Source organism: Tachyglossus aculeatus, chromosome 21 (assembly GCF_015852505.1).
Source record: "Tachyglossus aculeatus isolate mTacAcu1 chromosome 21, mTacAcu1.pri, whole genome shotgun sequence".
Classification (NCBI taxonomy): Eukaryota; Metazoa; Chordata; class Mammalia; order Monotremata; family Tachyglossidae; genus Tachyglossus; species Tachyglossus aculeatus.
In genome coordinates, this window is record NC_052086.1 from 46,298,835 (window position 1) to 46,318,628 (window position 19,794).

The 19,794-nt window shown below is 51.3% G+C and overlaps 1 protein-coding gene across 3 annotated transcripts in view; it reads left to right on the plus strand.

Annotated features, from left to right (window-relative positions):
* Positions 1-8,125, plus strand: part of TBC1D24 (TBC1 domain family member 24) — a 45,004-nt gene extending 36,879 nt beyond the window's left edge. For all 3 annotated transcript variants that reach the window (XM_038762249.1, XM_038762251.1, XM_038762250.1), the window contains 5 exons: positions 180-338; positions 3,099-3,162; positions 3,592-3,687; positions 6,373-6,595; positions 7,037-8,125. In XM_038762249.1, the coding sequence (XP_038618177.1) occupies positions 180-338; positions 3,099-3,162; positions 3,592-3,687; positions 6,373-6,595; positions 7,037-7,200 (706 nt within the window). In that variant the 3' untranslated portion in view covers positions 7,201-8,125. The remainder of the gene's footprint in view (positions 1-179; positions 339-3,098; positions 3,163-3,591; positions 3,688-6,372; positions 6,596-7,036) is intronic.
* Positions 8,126-19,794: the final 11,669 nt, after the last annotated feature.

The window sequence follows — 19,794 nt, forward strand, 5'->3', positions numbered from 1 at the left end:
ACCGACACTCGTGCCAGCATGCACACGGCTCGCGTGACCTGTCTGTCTGTCCCGACTTACGCGAGCTGAGCATGGTCCCCAGGCACTGGCAGCAGCATGCCCACACGCCCCTCGTAGCCCATCAGCCCATTCCCCTCCAGCTGGGGTTTCATACTCATGACTGTGTCTCCACCCCGTAGGCAGTTCGTGCACTTGGCTGTCCACGCAGAGAACTTCCAGTCAGAGATTGTCAGCGTGAAGGAGATGCGAGATATCTGGTCCTGGCTGCCTGAGCGCTTTGCATTGTGCCAACCCATGCTGCTCTTCTCCAGCCTGCAGCACGGCTACAGTCTGACCAGGTAACTCCTTGACTAAGCCCTCCTTTCTTCTTCCGCTCCTTTCTGTGTCGCCCTGACTTGCTCCCTTTATTCATCTCTCCAATCCCAGCCCCACAGCACTTGCGTTCGTATCTGTAACATAACAGTATCTGTCTTTCTCTCTAGACCGTAAGCTCGTTGTGGGCAGGGAATGTCTATGGTGGTATTGTATTCTCCCAAGCACTTAATACAGTGCTCTGCACGTAGTCAATCATTTTTTTTGAGAGCTTGCTGAGGTAGCAGGGCTGGCGTGGGGGAAGCCTGTCAGTACCACCAACACCCCAGGACCACACATGAGGCAGCAGAATCCTGAAGTTAGTCCTGCTGATATAATCAATTAGTGGTGTTTGAGTGCTTATTGTGTACAGCACATTGCACTAAGTGCTTGGAGGGTACAATACAACAGAGTTGGTAGTCACGTTTGCTGCTAGTCCACTTATCGATGAACTGATAGCACAAGAAGCAGCATGGCTTAGTGGAAAAAGCCCGGGCTTGGGAGTCAGAGGTCATGGGTTCTAATCCTAGATCTGCCACTTGTCAGCTGGGTGACTTTGGGCAAGCTGATTCACTTCTTTCTGCCTGTTACCTCATCTGTAAAATGGGGATTAGGTCTGTGAGTCCCACGTGGGACAGTCTGAGAACCTTGTATCTACCCCATCACTTAGAACAGTGCTCAGCACATAGTAAGTGCTTAACAACTACTATCATTACATCACCTTTTCAGGTTTGTGCTCTACTCCCACAAGTAGCAGAAGTTGGGGTGGGCCAGGTGTGAGCACCCCACTGCTCCCACACTTTTTTATGGTATTTGTTAAGCACTTAGTGCCAAGCACTGTTCTAAGAGCTGGGGAAGGTGCAAGGTAGTCCGTTTGGACACACTGTCCCGCATGGGGCTCACAATCTTAACTTCTTTGCCTCAGTTACCTCATTTGTAAAATGGGGATTAAGTGACTTGCCCGAGGTCATGCAGCAGACAGGTGGCAGAGCCAGGATTAGAACCCAGGTCCTTCTGACATCCCATGCTCTATCCACTAGATCATGCTGCTTCTCTTGAGCCAAAGAAGCCTCAGGCATACTGGGATGCCTACATCCCATCTCAGCCTTAGACTCCGGCTGCTGCAGACTGACAGCTGAGCAGGGGCCTGAGCCGATCTGCTTTTCATCCTGGCTCTCTGCAACCTAGGAGAGCTGCCCAGTCCCTCCCAGCTAGGTCCAGGGGCTCTCTGCTGGGTCAGTTGAAGGCTCATGTTCCTCTAGGCCTGCCCATTCCCCTCTCCCTTCACCCTCCCAGCCCAGCTGCAGTAGCCAAAGGTCACCATGGCTCCAGCGGTGGAATCTAAACACTGTTCTCTGGCCAGTTGTCCGTGGCACGTCTAATCCACGAAGAATTCGCGGATCCGTCTTCTGCCGCCAGCCTCTTGTAAAGCTGCCGCCGCCGTCTCCTCCACTCCAGGAGATTCCTTGCCTCTGGAATGTGGCAGGCTCTGGGGAACCAGGCGAGCAAACCAGGGAAAGAGAAGGTTTAGTGACCATCCAAGATTGTCCCTGCCTCCCCCATAGTTGCCCAAACCAGAGCTTGGACATTTGTGCCTCTGAGCAGAGCGGGGAGTCTGCCTGGAGGAGGAAAGCTCAGGGCAGGACTTTTGAGGAGGAAAACCTCAGACTGCCAGACCTGTCTGGCGGTAGTGGAGGCCAGGGGGCCTGGACCAAGTGCCAGGACCTCACTGGGGTGCTGCCAGTGAAGCATGAGCCCCAGGGAGAGGGTAGGGTAAGCCCCAGGGAGAGGGTAGGGTAACCCCCAAACCAATGTGGCTGGACATGTGCTGAGCACCTGGGAAGGTTTAGCAGAGAGGAAAGACTTGTTCACTGCTCACAAAGAGTTTACAAGCCAAGCTTGCCTCTTTGTCTTGACCCACTGACTGCCAAGGACTCTCTCAAGCCTCCGCCTTGGTACACCCAGTTAAGAGTTCTATCAGGTTGGCAGTATTACCTGTGGCCTGAACTCACCCAACTTGTCAGCTCCAAATCCAGGTCTGCTGGTGAGGGTGTGTCGGTCTCAACCCGCTTTACCCAGGTGCCCAGCAGGAAGAGGCCAGTCTCTGGGGGAATCCCACAGCCTGTGGCTCTCCATCCTTACGGAACAAACATCCTTGTGCCTGAAAGCCCTGGAGCTGGGCTGCCATCTCTGCCAGCCTGTGCCACGGTGGTGGGAGCAGTCGGTCATAGCTGCTTAAAACTTGGCTTTAGCTCTGGGTGCAAGAGTAGTGTTCCCATGGCCACCGGTCCATGCTGGACCCCCAGCCTCCAACCTGGTTACTCTTCTGCCTGGGCAAGGTCGTTGCTATGGAGATGCAAGCAGTGCCAGACAAACGTTTTTTCCCCCGGTGTTCTGACTTGGACCACAAAGGGGACCTTTCTCAGACTGCTCAGCATGCTAGGAAACCTACCTCACTACCCTAAACTTGACACACTTACTGGTGTGTCTGGCCTTATGGCCTTCTCCCCACCCGGCCAGAGTTGCGGAGGGAAGAAACCCCTTGAAGGGCTGTTGGAATAGTAAGACTCAGCTGTGCCCTGCCTCCCTCCCTCTTGGAAGTTGTGGTCCACCTGATCTTAGAGGAACTGATGGGAGAGAGTTGTTCTCTGGGTATTGCTGGGGTGGGTCAAATGAATCCCAAGGGGTGGGGTAGGGGAGGGACTAGTATAGCAGACTCCACTAACCAACAGTTGGTTTTCCCTCAGATTCTATTTCCAGTGTGATGGCCATGAGCCAACTCTGCTGCTCATCAAGACCACGGAGAAAGAGGTGAGTGGAGGGTGGGGGAAGGGAGTGTCATGAGAAGGGGGGGCTTGAGCCCCTGCTCTCCCTGGCCTTCCACTGGGCAGCCTGGCCATGAGGGTAGGAGGATGGACTCTCCTCCGAGAGGAGGCTCTGTAGTCCTGGACAGGTAGGATGGGACACCCTTTCAGACAGAAGTCCAGGCACACACGCTCGTCACTGCAGAGGCCGGAAGGAGCCAATGTGGCAGAGTCATCGCCCTCGGCATCTGCCAAATCTGTATTGCAGCAGCCTGGCCATCTTAATGTGACAGAGTGGAGCATGGTCCTTCTGGAATCTGCCACCTCCTGCCCCTGTGGCCCCCTGATTGCATGATTTAGGCCTGGCCCTAGAACTGGGTGGAGGAAGCGGCTGGGGGCCACCACCTCAAGACCAAACCCTACCTTCCCTTCCTAGGTGTGCGGTGCCTACCTGTCAACAGACTGGAGCGAGCGCAACAAGTCTGGGGGAAAACTGAGCTTCTTTGGCACCGGGGAATGCTTCGTGTTCAGAGTAAGCCTCTGGTGGGAAGCGGGGGATGGCCACCAGGGAAAACCTGGGTAGCTGACAGGTCCACTATGGGGGGAATGACTGAACAGGGAAACTGACCATAGCTGACCTAACCTGTGGGGGACCCTCCCCTGTCCGAGGCAGTGATTTGTGATTGATATCCTCTGGGAACACAAGGCAGGGAAAGGGGGCAGAGCTGAGATGGTGGCCTCAGCCTCTCCTGCCCACAGCAGGGAGCCTGCCCCGGGCAGTGCCTCTGGCTACTGGACTGCCCCAGGGGCCGGGTGAGACCATGCCACTGCAGCAGAGGGGCCTGGTTGGGTCTGGGTACCACCAGTGTTCCGCCACGGTGAAGGGGTGACCATCACTGAGCAGGAGCTCTGAGTGGACCCCAGCTCTGATTCCATGACCCGCTACCTACAGTGGCACGGGCACTAAACCTGTTGCCTAGTGATGACAGGAATAATAATTGTGATGTTTGTGATGTGCTTACTATGTGACAGGCACTGTACTAAGTGCTGGAGCAAATACAAGATAATCGGGTAGGACACGGTCCATGTCCCACATGGGACTGTTACCTCATCTGTAAAATGGGGATGAAGACTGAGGCACGGAGAAGTGAAGTGACTTACCCTAGGTCACTCAGCAGACATGCGGCAGAGCCAGGAATAGAATCCAGATCCTTCTGACTCAGGCCTTTGCTCTGTCTGGGCTGGATGCAGAAACTTGTGTGATTGCGGGGATTATAGTGCAACAGGAGCATTCCAGGGTAGCAGGGGCTTTCCTAGAATACCCTCCTCCCCACCAACCCACCATTTCCCTCAGCCATCGATTGACTGAATATGTGCCTTTGCAGATTTGTGGTTTTGACGGAGTATGAGGCACAGGACTGCTAGTTAGGTGCCTGTCCCCTGCCCTAAAGGAACTGGCAGTCTCCAGGGGGGTGGTGTGGGGGGATGGAGAGTAGATGCTCCAGGCCAAGGTTTTGGAATCAATAGCTGAATGTCCCTAGCATCCTACATGCTGAGGGCCAGACAGATCCATTAACCTTGCCAAGTAAGCTCTGGTCCTGCCCACTGGGTGCCAGGGAACTTCTGTCTCTCTCTGACCCTGGGGCCCTCTAGGGAACTGGGGCTGTCTCCTCCTCTCCCTGCCACCCCAGACTATCAGGGATCCCTCAAAGTTTCCCCAAATGGGAACCTCATCTGGAATAGAACACCCCTCCCCCAGCACCCACACACTTCAAGTACATGGCTTACTACAGGTCCTCTCTACAACTGCGGTAATCAGTTGGGACACTCAGGTCATTGAGACACCCACCCCCAGGTAAGCATCGACACACAGATCATCCTGCCCTCCCAAGCTGCCCCTTTGAGGTCCATTGCCCCATTCTGATATCAAGCACCCTCCCCTGGAAGATGGGAGTTCAAGTGCTTCTCACCCTTACCTCCACTCTAGTGTCCCTCTGCCTCCTCAAGTTCAATAGGCCTCACACCAAACTACTCAGCTTCCCTCCCGAATCCTCTCCTCTGACTTTTTTTTCCTATCCCAGTAACAATAATAATAATATCTAAGCACTTACTATGTATCAAGCACTGTTCTAAACCCTGTGGTAGATACAGGCTAATCACTCATTAATTCAATTGTATTTATTGAGCGCTTGTGTGCAGAGCAGTGTACTAAGCGCTTGGAAAGTACAATTTGGCAACAGATAGAGACAATACCTACCCAACAATGGTCTCATAATCTAGAAGGGGGGAAATCAGGTTGGACAAAGTCCCTGTCCTGCATGGGGCTCCCAGTCTTGTTTCCCATTTTACAGATGAGCTCATTGAGTCAACACCACCATCATTCTCTCTGCTTCTCAAGCATGCATCACTGGTATTAGCCTCAACTCCTCTTTCAACGTCCATACTTAGTCTGTCACCAAATCCTGTCTCTTCTTCATCTGCAGCATTTCCAGGGTCTGCTTTTTCACCATCCAAACTGATACAGGCGCTTGTCGTATCCCAGCTTGACTAATGTATCAGCCTCCTTACTGACCTCTGTGCTTCCAGCCTCTCCCCAGACCATGCTTCACTCTGCTGTCTCAGAACACTCTTGTGCACACTTCTCCCTACTCCTCAAGTCTCCAGTGACTGCCCACTCCTCCTCACTATTGGCTTTAAAGGACTTAACTTGTTCCCTCCTTATCCACCCTCTCCTCCCCGCTGCACATCCCAGCTCACACACTGCAGTTCATACGCATCATATCTTGTTCTCATCTCTCCCGCCACCAACCTCCTGCTCTCACCTTTGCCCCTTCCTGAAACTCCCTCCCTCTTCATCTCTACCAGAACCCTGCTCTCCATCCTCCAGGCCCTCTTGAAATCTCACTTCCTCCAAGATACCCTCCCCCAGAAAAGCTCCCCCTTCCCAAGCCTAGTCCATCCCGCAGTTGCCCTTAGCATTTATGCTGGCCCACCACAGACACGTTTGACTGAATTTACACTTCAATCCCTAGCCTTCTAGGCTCTTTCCCCAAGCAGGGTGTTTTTGTGTCCTGTCCAGCTTCCTCCACTAGCCATCTAGCTCCCTGTGGCTCTTACTCTGGCCGGGTGCTCCCAAGTGCCAGTATGGGGCCCCGAACCAGGCTGCGGGTCATGGTGACGGGTCCCTGTTTCCCACCACCCCCTTCCTACCACACAGCTGCAGCCAGAGGTGCAGCGTTATGAATGGGTGGTGATCACACACCCCGAGCTGACCAGAGCCACCGACTCCAAGCCGGGGGCGTCAGCGCCTCAGCTCCCCGCTGCCTCCGGGCTCGATCCTTCGGACCGCCTGTCACCCTTCTTGGCCACTCGGCACTTCAACCTGCCGTCCAAGACGGAGTCCATGTTCATGGCTGGTGGCAACGACTGCCTCATCGTGGGTGAGTGTCCCCGGGCCAGAGAGGTCAGCCTCGGGTGGGCCTAGTTCGATGTCCCCACCAGAAGTTTCTCATTAGCTCTCAGGGGCACGTGGGGCATCATGCAGCTCCTCCCCAATAGGGACCCCAAATGTTGGAAGCCAAGGTAGCCGGCTGCTTGTCCTCAGGGAGACACTGCTGTCAGGAGTAGTGTGGCCTCGAGTTGACTGGCCTCTCCCTATGAACCAGGGGGCCCAGAGATCTCTAGGGGTGGGGCTTCAAGCCACCCAGGGGTCCACATTTAAGGGCTGTCACACTTAGGGAAGCCATTTTGAGGGGACAGCCCTGACCTGGCTGGGGCCAGTGTGGAGGTAAGAAGGGTCAGCTCCACCACCCCTAGCTGGCAGGTGGTCAGTGCCCCTGCTTTGGCTGGGGGTGGTGATGCCTTTTGGACTCTCTTCCCAGGGGGCGGCGGGGGCCAGGCCTTGTACATTGACGGAGACCTGAACCACGGCAGGACCAGCCACTGTGACACCTTCAACAACCAACCCCTGTGCTCCGAGAGCTTCAAGGTCGCCGCGATGGAAGTGTGGGGCTTCAAAGACTTCGTCACACAGGGAACGCAGTAATGACTCTGTTTTGGGGATTTCTCCCCACAACCCCCCCCAGGCTCAACGAGGAAGAGACCACCCTGCCACCCAGCCAGTGCAATAGCCAAGGCTGGCGGCCCCAGCCGGCTTCATTCGTGGTCCAGTAGTCAGCCGGGCACGGTGTGTCTACATCCACCACTTGTCTGTCTTGTAGGTGGTACTTTGGTTTGTGGGAGGATGAACTCCTGGGCCCTAGTGTCCACCCTATTCATGTCAGGTTTTTGGTGATGCTCAGGGGCTTCATAGCCTCCTTGATACTGTGAACCCCAAGCCCCCTCCCTCAAGGACCAACCCACTCCCCCTTATTTCTGTTTCATTCCCCTCTCCCTGGTGGGATGGGGCAAAGGGGGCTGCTGCCCACCAGGTGTGGCCCCACCCACCTCTTGCACCCAGACCGGGTGGCTGATAGCTGGGTCTCAGGGCCCAACTGTGCCGAGGCAGAGCAGTCAGTGATAACCCAGCCCTCCCTCCCCGGGCTGCAGCCTGGCGGGGAGGAGAGAGGCCAACTCGGGCTCCTCAGGTGAGTCTCAAACTCCACTTCTGGTTGGTAACCGGCCAACATCCCCAGCCACCCACAAGTTGAATGCTGCCCGGGCAGATAAGATGAACCTTCTCAAACCCTCAGTGACCGGCCCAGATCAATGTCGCTGTCATGGGCACTGGGGCCCGTCCCTGTGCCTGTCCTGACCACTAGCATAGGTGCTGGTCACCATCAGGCCACTGGTCCACCCTGGCTGAAATACTGAGAAACGGAACACCTGTCTGAACTGGAGCCCTCTCATTACTCCGTAATTGCCCAGGTGCTGCCTGCTGGCATTAGTGTGGGACCCTTTCCGCCTCTCCCCTTCCCTTCCCTTCCCTCCCCTTCCCTTCCCTTCCCTTCCCTTCCCTCCCCTTCCCTTCCCTTCCCTTCCCTTCCCTTCCCTTCCCTCCCCTTCCCTCCCCTTCCCTTCCCTCCCCTTCCCTTCCCTTCCCTCCTGTCCCCTTCCCTTCCCTTCCCTCCTGTCCCCTTCCCTTCCCTTCCCTTCCCTTCCCTTCCCTTCCCTTCCCTTCCCTTCCCTTCCCTTCCCTTCCCTTCCCTCCCCTCCCCTCCCCTCCCCTCCCCTCCCCTTCCCTTCCCTCCCCTTCCCTCCCCTCCCCTCCCCTCCCCTCCCCTCCCCTCCCCTCCCCTCCCCTCCCCTCCCCTCCCCTCCCCTCCCCTCCCCTCCCCTCCCCTCCCCTCCCTCCCCTCCCCTCCCCTCCCCTCCCCTCCCCTCCCCTCCCCTCCCCTTCCCTTCCCTTCCCTCCCCTCCCCTCCCCTCCCCTCCCCTCCCCTCCCCTCCCCTCCCCTCCCCTCCCCTCCCCCTCCCCTCCCCTCCCCTCCCCTCCCCTCCCCTTCCCTCCCCTCCCCTCCCCTCCCCTCCCCTCCCCTCCCCTCCCCTCCCCTCCCCTCCCCTCCCCTCCCCTCCCCTCCCCTCCCCTTCCCTCCCTTCCCCTCCCCCTCCCCTCCCCTCCCCTCCCCTCCCCTCCCCTTCCCTCCCCTTCCCTCCCCTCCCCTCCCCTCCCCCACACAGATGCTGTTGGCATTTCTCAGATGCTGATCTCCACGAGTTGTAAGCCTAACCGCGGGCTGACACGTGGCCGGCACAGGTACCAGCCTTCCCTTCCTTCCCCTCCCCTCTCTCCCTGGGCAGCCTGAACTCTGCTAGGCTGGGGGGAGGCAAGTGGCTTCAGAGCATGTGCTCTGCAGGCCCTGCACCCACCCCACCAGGGCAGCTCTCGTGGGATTGTTCTCTGTGCCCCCTTGCCCTCTGGGCCCCAGCTGGAGGTGAGGGGGCCTCACCCCCGCTAGTTCTGAAGCGCGGGGTCTCATGGTGGGGGTTGGAGAGGCTGAGCCTCCAGGCTGCACCTCACCCCCTGCCTGTGCCACTCATGTCCCCAGCTCCAATGGCAGAGTGCCCCATCTTTCACAGGGATGGTGTCTGGGTTCTCCTTGACCTGTCTGTGCCCCGGGATTTCCCTGCCACTACCCTGGGGCTGGGTTGGCCAGGCCCCCTCTCTGCTCTATCAGCCCCATGCACCCCTTGACTCAGGCCGTGCCCCATGCCCAGCTGTGCCAATGCCGAGTGGCCCAGGGCGGCTCCTGGTAGGGCGCCAGGGGTGGGTGGGGCCCTCATATCTACCCCTGCACCTGGGGTGTGAAACCAGCCTGGGAGCCATTCCTCCCCTCCTCCCCAAACCCAGGGGACCACCACACAGCCCCCATTTTCTGGGTGGTCAGAAGGTGCTCTTCCTTCTCCTCCTTCCTCATCTGTGCTGTGACCCCTGCCTCACTGGTGGAGCCTGTCCCTGCTGGGCAGCTGACCATGTATTTGCCCCTGTGCAAAAGAAATTGAATAAAATGCAGAATGTGAGATACTTGGTGGATGGCTCTTATTCGGTTCCACATGGCGGTTACCATCCAGTGTCCAGCCGGTCTCCTCCATCTGGCAAAAACAAGATACTGGAAGCTTTATTAGGTTGCAGGTGAGAAGAGGACTGGAATGCCAATATCCCGGGTCTTTTCAGCCCCAACTAGAAACTCTCAGGTTGGTCTTTTAGACTGTGAGCCCACTGTTGGGTAGGGACTGTCTCTATATGTTGCCATCTTGTACTTCCCAAGCGCTTAGTACAGTGCTCTGCACATGGTAAGCGCTCAATAAATACGATGGATGATGATGGTCAGGCTTACCAAATACAATTGTCATTATTTTCACTATTATCATCATCATCTTACTATGTGCCCAGCAATGTATTAACTGCTGGTGTAAATACAAGATAATCAGGTCCTAGATGGCACTCACAGTCTTAGGAGGGAGAGTAAGTGTTGAAATGTCACTTTGCAGTTGGGGGAACTGAGACATAGAGAAGTGAAATGGCTTCCCCAGGATCACACAGAAGGTAAATTGTGGAGCTAGGATTAGAATCCAGGTCCTCTGAGTCCTAGGCCTGGACTCATCCATTTCCTCTAGAGCACCCAGACTTGAATGCTTGAGGAGGCCACTGTAGCCTGTTGCTTTGGAGAATGGGTATTATGGGAAGAGAGAGAGGAGTGTGTCAAAGCAGAGGAATGACACCATGCAAATCCAAGACCTGGACAAGCCCTCTGAAGCTTTCCCAGGCCAGCCCCCAGCCCTGAAAGGCCCTCTCCCTACTGTGCCACACTTTCTTCCCCCTCCCACGGGGAGGGAGCTGCACGCTGGTGAACTGTGTGTGGTGGGGTGGCCTGCCCTTCTGCTGGAAAGAATACAGGACTAGCAGTGTGGCCTAGGGCAAAGAGTGCAGGCCTTTCCTCCCACTGCCTTCTGCATTGCCCTGATTTGCTCCCTTTATTCACCCCTCCCTCAGCCCCACAGCAATTATGTATAGAACCATAATTTGCATTAATGTTTGTCTCCCCTTCTAGATAGCTCATTGTGGGCAAGGAATGGGTCTACCAACTCTGCTATACTGTAATTTCCCAAGCAGTTAGTACAGTGCTCTGTGTACACTAAGTGCTCAAATGTAATTGCTTGATTGATACTATGTGCTAGGCACTGAAAGTAATCAACAGATACCACTTTACAAAAAACAAAAATCAATGGGTCAGAGAAGGTGGGCCAGCCAGGAGGAGATGGGGAAGGGGGCCAGTTGGTCTGGTTTGACCCTTCAGTGACCTTGACCTTATCCCTGGCTGCTTCTCTTCCTGCCATACCCTGCTTGCCCTTGTACCCTCTCATATTCCATCTGTTGCCAAATCCTGTTGATGTTTTTCTTCACACCTCAGAAATCTACCTGTTCCTCCTCCTCCACACAGCCACTACCTTGGTGCAGGCATGTGTCATATCCCAATTTGACCATTGATTCAGCCCCTTTTCCTAGCTTATTTCCCCCTCCCTGCTGCCATTTCACTACTTCCTTATCACCCAAAGTTTTGGGTAATCCCCCTACCAGCAATAGCAATTACGTATGTATTAAGCCCAGTGTTGAAAAGTATTGTCTGACTTGATTATTGTGTATCTATCCCAATACCTACCACAATGCTTGGCATATAGTAAGTGCTTAACATACCAATCACTGACATGTCTTGAATGCCTTCTCTATGCAGAGCTTTGTATTAGGTGCTTGGGATTGTATACTAGATACAATCTACAATCACGTGGGTTCTAATCCCTGCTCTGCCGCTTGTCTGCCGTGTGAACTTTGGCAAGCCACTTAATTTCTCTGTGCTTGTTAACTAATCTGTATAATGGGGATTTAAACTGCAAGCCCCATATGGTGCAACCTGATAACCCTGTATCTACCCCAGTGCTTAGAACAGTGCTTGGCACGTAGTAAGCGCTTAACAAATACTATCATTATGATACAATCTAGTGGGGGAGGACTTTGAAAGTGGGAGAGTGATGGCCTGCCAGCTGTGAAAGGGGAGGGAGCCCCATGTGGGACATAGACTGGGAAGATGAGGAGGTCTGTTGGGGCATTGGAGTTCTGTTAATGATGATGTTAATAATAATTAATAATATTAATTAATTAATAATAATAATAATAATTCTGTTAATGATGATGATGTTAAAGTCCTCTAGACTGTAAACTCATTATGAGCAAGGGGTGTGTCCGTTTATTGTATTGTACTCTCCCAAGGGCTTAGTAGAGTGCTCCGTACATAGTAAGCATGCAATAAATACAATTGAATAACATGTTAAGTTTGAGGTGGCGGGACATCCAACTCTGGAGAGGTCCTGAAGGCAGGGGGAAATGTGAGTCTGCAGAGAAAAAGGTTAGGGATGGAGATGTAGATTGGGGAATCATCTACATAGAAATGTAGTTGAAATCATGCAAGCAAATGAGTTCTCCAAGGGAGTGGGCATAGATGGAAAATAGCTGGGGACCTAGAAATGACTTCTCCAAGGGAGTGGGTGTAGATGGGAAATAAAAGTGGACCTAGAACTAAGCCTTGAGGGACTTTTACAGTTAAGGGGTGGGAGGCAGAGGAGGGACAGCCAGAGAGATAGGAGGAGAACCAGGAGAGGACACTGTTAGTGAAGCCAAGGTTAGATCGTGTTTCCAGGAGAAGGGGGTGGTCCACCGTGTTGAAGGCAGTTGAGAGGTTGAGGAGGATTAGAATGGAGTAGAGCCATTGGATTTAGTAAGACAATCACCAGTGACCTTTGAGAGTGAAGTTTCCATGGAGTGAAGGGGGCGGAAGCCAGATTAGAGGGAGGAGAAACAGAAGTTTAAGGGTTAAAAGCAAAGTTGTCACTTTAAGTGCATAGGAGATGCCATAGGGCGGAATAATAGGGTGGAGAGATGGGAGGCTAGTCAGGGAAGGTTTTGATTGATGGGGAAACTGTGGTCTGTTGGATATGATGGGAAAGGGAGCTGCAGTCAGGGGAGAGGGTATGAGCAAGGACCAGAGAGAGGAACAGTAACCTGGAGTATTTGATAGTATTTGTTAAGCATTTACCATGTGCCAAGCACTGGAATAGATGCAGGGTAATCAGGTTGTCCTATGTGGGGCTCACAGTTTAAATCCCCATTTTACAAATGAGGTAACTGAGGCACAGAGAAGTTAAGCGGCTTGCCCCACGTCAGCGTTAGCGGATCCAAGTGTGCAGCCCAGGGTGTAATGGGAGAAAAACCTAACTCTACTTCACCTTCCCAAGCATTTAGTACAGTGCTCTGGAGGTGGATAGGGAGCCACTGGAGGTTCTTGAGGAGTGGGGAAACATGGACTCATCATTTTTGTAGATGAATGATCTGGGGAGCAGTGTGAAGTATGGACTGGAGTGAGGAGACACAAGGAGGCAGGGAGGTCAGCAAGGAGGCTGATAACAGTAATTAAAGCGCAGATAGAGAGAATGCTTGAATTAACATGATAGCAGTTTGGATGGAGAAGAAAGGATGGATTTTAGTGACGTTGTGGAGGTTGAACTGACAGAATTTAGTGATAGATTGAATATGTGGGTTGAATGAGAGAGGGGACTCAAGGATAATGCCAAGGTTATGGGCTTGTGAGACAAGAAGGATGGCGGTGCTGTCTACTGTGATGGGAAAATCAGGGGAAGTATAGGGTTTGGTTGGGAAGATAAAGAGTTCTGTTTCTGACATGTTGAGTTTGAGCTGAGGAGAAGCGCTTAGTACAGTGCTCTGCACACAGTAAGCACTCAATAAATACAATTGAAATCTAAATAGAGATGTCTTGATGGCAGGAGGAAATGCAAGGCTACAGAAAGGGAGAGAGATCAGGGTGTGGCTCAGTGGAAAAGGGTTCAAACCCCGGCTCTACCAATTGTCAGCTTTGGGCAAGTCACTTAACTTCTCTGTGCCTCAGTTCCCTCATCTGTAAGATGGCGATTAAGAGTGTGAGCCCCCCGTGGGACAACCTGATCACCTTGTAACCTCCCCAGTGCTTAGAACAGTGCTTTGCACATAGTAAGTGCTTAATAAATGCCATTATTATTATTATTGTTATCAGGGCTGGAAATGTAGATTTAGTAGTCATCTGCATAGAGGTGGTAGTTGAAGCCATGGAAACTATTCAAACTGACTACTTTCATTCCCTTATGCTTATCTCAATGCCTCACTAATAATAATAATGATGGCATTTATTAAGCGCTTACTATGTGCAAAGCACTGTTCTAAGCGCTGGGGAGGTTACAGGGTGATCAGGTTGTCCCACGGGGGGCTCACAGTCTTAATCCCCATTTCACAGATGAGGTAACTGAGGCATAGAGAAGTTAAGTGACTCGCCGAAAGTCACACAGCTGACAATTGGCGGAGCCGGGATTTGAACCCATGACCTCTGACTCCAAAGCCCGTGCTCTTTCCACTGAGCCATGCTGCTTCTCTTGTCTAATCTAAATGTCTGTTAATTTAGAGAACCATGCTCTTATTTAAAGTGTAGTCTGCTACACTTTGTATATAAATCAAAAAGAGTCCAACTGAAGGAATATGGAATCTGATCCCTGGACCCCTGACTAGAGCCCTTCAGAAGATTCCAACATCTTAACGAATTTAAAGATTAATTTTTACCTTCTTCCATGTTTGCTCTTTGTGTATAAAGTCAGTCTATTTTTTTCCCCTTTTATTTAACGCATAGCCGCCTTGCATTAGTGGAGCACTGGAGTCTAGTGGAATGAGCAGGAACTAAAGAACGGATCCTAAGCCCAGTTCTGCCACTGAAAAGCAGCATGGTTTTGAGGGTAGAGCACAGGCTTGGGAGTCTGAAGGACCTGGGTCCTAATTCTGGCTCTGCCACTTATCTGCTGGGTGACCTTGGGCAAATCACTTCACTGCTCTGTGCCTCAGTTCCCTCATTTATAAAATGGGGATTAAGCCTGTGAGCCCCATGTGGGAAGTGGACTGTGTCCATCCTGATGACTTTGTATCTACCTCCAGGGCTTAGAACAGTGCCTGGCACACTGTAAGTGGAAGGAGAACAAAGAGAAGGAGAAGAAGAAGAAGATTTGTTAAGTGCATATTATGTGCCAGGGACTGTACTAAGCATTGAGGATAATAATAATGGTATTTGTTAAGTGCTTACTATGTGCCAAGCACTGTTCTAAGCGCTAAGAAAAAACTAAGCACTCAGTAAATGGGGTTATTGGAGGGGAGGGGTGTGAGCCCGGTGCCCCTGCCTTCAGTGCTGTAATTTATTTTAATGTCCATCTCTCATCGGTTGACTGTAAGCTTCTTGTGTGCTCGGATTTAGTATGCTACAACTCTATTATACCAGCGTGGCTCAGTGGAAAGAGCACAGGCTTTGGAGTCAGAGGTCATGGGTTCGAATCCCCTCTCCACCACTTGTCAGCTGTGTGACCTTGGGCAAGTCACTTAACTTCTCTGAGTCTCAGTTACCTCATCTGTAAAATGGGGATGATGACAGTGAGCCCCACGTGGGACAACTTGATAACCTTGTATCCCCCGTAGTGCTTAGAACAAAGCTTTGCACATAGTAAGCGCTTAACAAATGCCATTATTATTATTATTATTATTACGTTCCCGAGCATTTAGTACAGTGCTCCGCAAAGGGTAAGCGCTCACTCAACATTGATTGAGGCCTTCCCTAAGCCCTCGTTTTTCCTACCCTCCCTCCCACTACATCACCTCTACACTTAGCAGTGTACTCCCTAAAGCCCTTTTGAGCCTCACCCCAGCCCCACAACGCTTAGGTCCGTTATCGTTCCACTCTGCCCTTTCCCCTCTCTGTAATTGATTTTAGTGTCTGTCTCCCACTGTGGACTGTAAGCTCCTTGTGGGCAGGTATCTCATCTACCCACTCTATTACATGTGCTTTCCCGAGCGCTTAGTATCGTGCTCATTAAGCTTTTAGACTGTGAGCCCCTTTTAGACTGTGAGCCCACTGTTGGGTAGGGACTGTCTCTATATGTTGCCAACTTGTGCTTCCCAAGCGCTTAGTACAGTGCTCTGCACACAGTAAGCGCTCAATAAATACAATTGATTGATTGAAGCAGAGAAGCAGCATGGCTCAGTGGAAAGAGCCCGGGCTTTGGAGTCAGAGGTCATGGGTTCAAATCCCGGCTCCGCCACTTGTCTGCTGTGTGACCTTGGGCAAGTCACTTAGCTTCTCTAGGCCTCAGTTCCCTCATCTGTAAAATGGGGATGAAGACTGTGAGCCCCACGTGGGACAACTTGATCACCTTGTATCCCCCCAGCGCTTAGAACAGTGCTTTGCACATAGTAAGCGCTTAACAAATGCCATCATTATTATTATTATTATTGATTGATTAAGCGTTCAATAAGCGCCTTTAATTGCTTGCTGGTCCCGTAATTGCAGGACCGTCCTGGGCCACTAGAGGCTGCTGTCGAGCTGGGCCAGAGAATAATAATAATAATAATAATAATAATAATAATAATAACATTTATTAATAATAATAATGTCATTTATTAAGCACTTACTATGTTTAAAGCACTGTTCTAAGCGCTGGGGAGGTTACAAGATAATGGGGTTGTCCCACAGGGGTGCTCGCAGTCTTAACCCCCATTTTCCAGAAGAGGTCACTGAGGCACAGGGAAGTGAAGTGACTTGCCCGAAGTCACACAGCTGACAATTGGCGGAGCGGGGGTTTGAACCCACGACCTCTGACTCCAAAGCCCGGGCTCTTTCCACTGAGCCACATGCTGCTTCTCACGAATCAGACAATTAGGGCACCTGCCCCTGCCTAGCGAGGTCAGGAGCCCCAAATGTGATATACGACGCGATTGCGTGGTGGACAGAGCCCGAGAGTCAGGTCATGGGTTCTAATTCTGCTTTGCCACTTGTCTTGGGCAAATCATTTCACTTCTCTGGGCCTCAGTTACCTCATCTGTAAAATGAGGTAAAATTAAGCGCTTAGTACAGTGCTCTGCACACAGTAAACACTCAATAAATACGACTGAATGAATGAATAAAATGGGGACTGAGACTGTGAGCCCAACATGGAACAGGGACTGCATCAAACTCGATTTGCTTGTATCCACCCCGGCACTTAGTACAGTACAGTGCCTGGCATATAGTAAGCTCTTAACGAATACCATCAAATCCCAGCTCCGTCAACTGTCAGCTGTGTGACTTTGGGCAAGTCACTTAACTTCTCTGGGCCTCAGTTAGAAGTCCCCGGAGCCTGCTCGCCCTCGACGGGCCGGGGGCAACCATGCTTTTCGCCACTCTGCTGGCCTCTGCAGTTTGTTATAATAATAATAATAATAATAGTAATAATAATAATAATAACGGCATTTATTAAGCGCTTACTATGTGCAAAGCACTGTTCTAAGCGCTGGGGAGGTTACAAGGTGATCAGGTTGTCCCACAGGGGGGCTCCCAGTCTTAATCCCCATTTTAAGACGAGGGAACTGAGGCTCAGAGAAGTGAAGTGACTTGCCCAAAGTCACACAGCTGACAATTGGCGGAGCCGGGATTTGAACCCATGAATGCTGACTCCAAAGCCCGTGCGCTTTCCACTGAGCCATGCTGCTTCTCCCAAAGACAGCTCCGAAATACCCAGATGCTTCCCTACCTGTAGTCGTTGCCCCTCTAAATCAATCAATCGATTGTCTAGGAAGCACACACTGCACTAAGCACGGGGACGGTATTCTGTAGACATAATCAACCAACTGATTGTCTATTAAGCATGCACTGTACTGAGCGCAGGGGAAGGGACAGTGTTTAGTAGACATAATCAATCAATCGATTGTCCAGTAAGCCCGTGCTGTACTGAGCACTGGGGAAGGGACAGTAATTAATAGACACAACCCCTACTGTCCAGGAGTTTAAAGCCTACTACGAGTGGATGACTGTACTGATCACTGGGGAAGGGACAAGTATAGTAAACATGATCTTTGCCCTTAATCAATCAATCGTATTTATTGAATGCTTACTGTGTGCAGAGCACTGTACTAAGCGCTTGGGAAGTACAAGTTGGCAACATATAGAGACAGTCCCTACCCAACAGTGGGCTCACAGTCTAGAAGGGGGAGACAGACAACAAAACCAAACATATTAACAAAATAAAATAAATAGAATAAAATAAATAATAATAATATGATATAATAATAATAATAAATATAATAACTAGAATAGATATGTACAGGTAAAATAAATAGAGTGATAAATTAATAATAATAATAATTAATTAATAGTGTAATACATTAAGTAATAAATTACTTAAGGAACTTACAGTCTATTGTGTGCAAAGCACTATACTAAACAGTGGAGTGGGATGGCTGGTGGAAGGGTGGACAATAGACATGATCCTTGCCCTCAATAATATCTGTTTACTATGTGCAGAGCACTGTAGTGAGTGCTTGGAAGAGTACAATATATAACTGAATTGGTAGACACGTTCCCATAGGGAGCTTATATTCGTTCATTCAATCTTATTTATTGAGCGCTTACTGTGTGCAGAGCACTGTACTAAGCGCTTGGGAAGTACAAGTTGGCAACATATAGAGATAGTCCCTACCCAACAACAGGCTCACAGTCTAGAAGGAGGAGACATACAGTGGGGGAGAAACAGACATTAATATTAAACAAAAATTACTGGTATGTACATAAGTGCAGTGGGGCTAAGGGAGGGCTGAATAAAGGGTGAAAATCCAAGTGCACGGCTGGTGCAGAAGGGAGTGGGAGAAGTCGAAATGAGGGCTTAGATGGAGGAGACTTCTTGGAGATGTGCTTTTAATAAGGCTTTGAAGGTCGGGAGAGTCATCACCTGTTGGATATGATGAGGAAGGGTGTTACGGGCCAGCGGTAGAACTTGGGTGAGAGGTTGGTAGCAAGGTAGAGGATATCAAGGTACAGTTGGCATTAGAGGAGTGAAATGTGCGGGCTGGGTTGTAGTAGGAAACCAGGGAGGTAAGGTAATAATAATAATGTTGGTATTTGTTAAGCGCTTACTATGTGCCAAGCACTGTTCTAAGCACTGGGGTAGAAACAAGGAAATCAGGTTGTCCCACTTGGGGCTCACAGTCTTAATCCCCATTTTACAGATGAGGTAACTGAGGCCCAGAGAAGTGAAGTGACTTGCCCAAAGTCACACAGCTGACAAGTGGCGGAGCCGGGATTTGAACCCATGACCTCTGACTCCAAAGCCCAGGCTCTTTCCACTGAGCCACACTGCTTCTCTATAATAATAATAATTACATTTATTAAGCACTTACTATGTGCAAAGCACTGGTATAAGTGCTGGGGGGGATACAAGGTGATCAGGTTGTCCCACATGGGGATCACAGTCTTCATCCCCATTTTCCAGATGAGGTAACTGAGGCCCAGAGAAGTTAAGTGACTTGCCCAAAGTCACACAGCAGACAATTGGCGGAGCCGGGATTTGAACCAACGACCTCTGACTCCAAAGCCCGTGCTCTTTCCACTGAGAGCCCGTTGTTGGGTAGGGACTGTCTGTATATGTTGCTGACTTGTACTTCCCAAGCGCTTAATACAGTGCTCTGCACACAGTAAGCGCTCAATAAATACGATTGAATGAATGAATGAATGAGCCACACTGGAGGGGACAAGGTGATTGAGTGCTTTAAAACTGATGATAACGAGTTTCTGTTTGATGCAGAGGTGGAATAGCATCCACTGGAGGTTCCTGAGGAGGGGGGAAACATGGACTGAATGTTTTTGTAGAAAAATAATCTGGGCAGCAGAGGAATTTCCAGCATACTACTGTGTGTGGAGCACTGTGATGAGTGCTGGGGAAGGGAAAGTAGGGTTAGTAGACATGATCCCTGCCTGGAGGAGTCTAGTGAACACCAGATGGGGAAGAAGTAAGGGGGAACTGGACCCGAGTGGTGGCTCAAGTCCTAGGAAAAGGAAGGGCCTGAGCGAGGAGGGTGAAGCCACAAATATTCAAGAGTCAACTGACAGGTCCAATCTTGGGAAGAGGTGCTTGTCCCGGCGGGGGATCTAATACCCTCACAGACCCTTCAATATTCTCCCAACCAGGGCCCACTCTGGAGCCAAACTCCCGCCCGGCAAGCTGGTCCCCGTCCATTTGGCTCCCAGCCATGTCAGGGGTGGAACCCCAGCAGAGTAACGGAATTTACAAACAAGCGCCTGTAGTATGTACTCCAGGA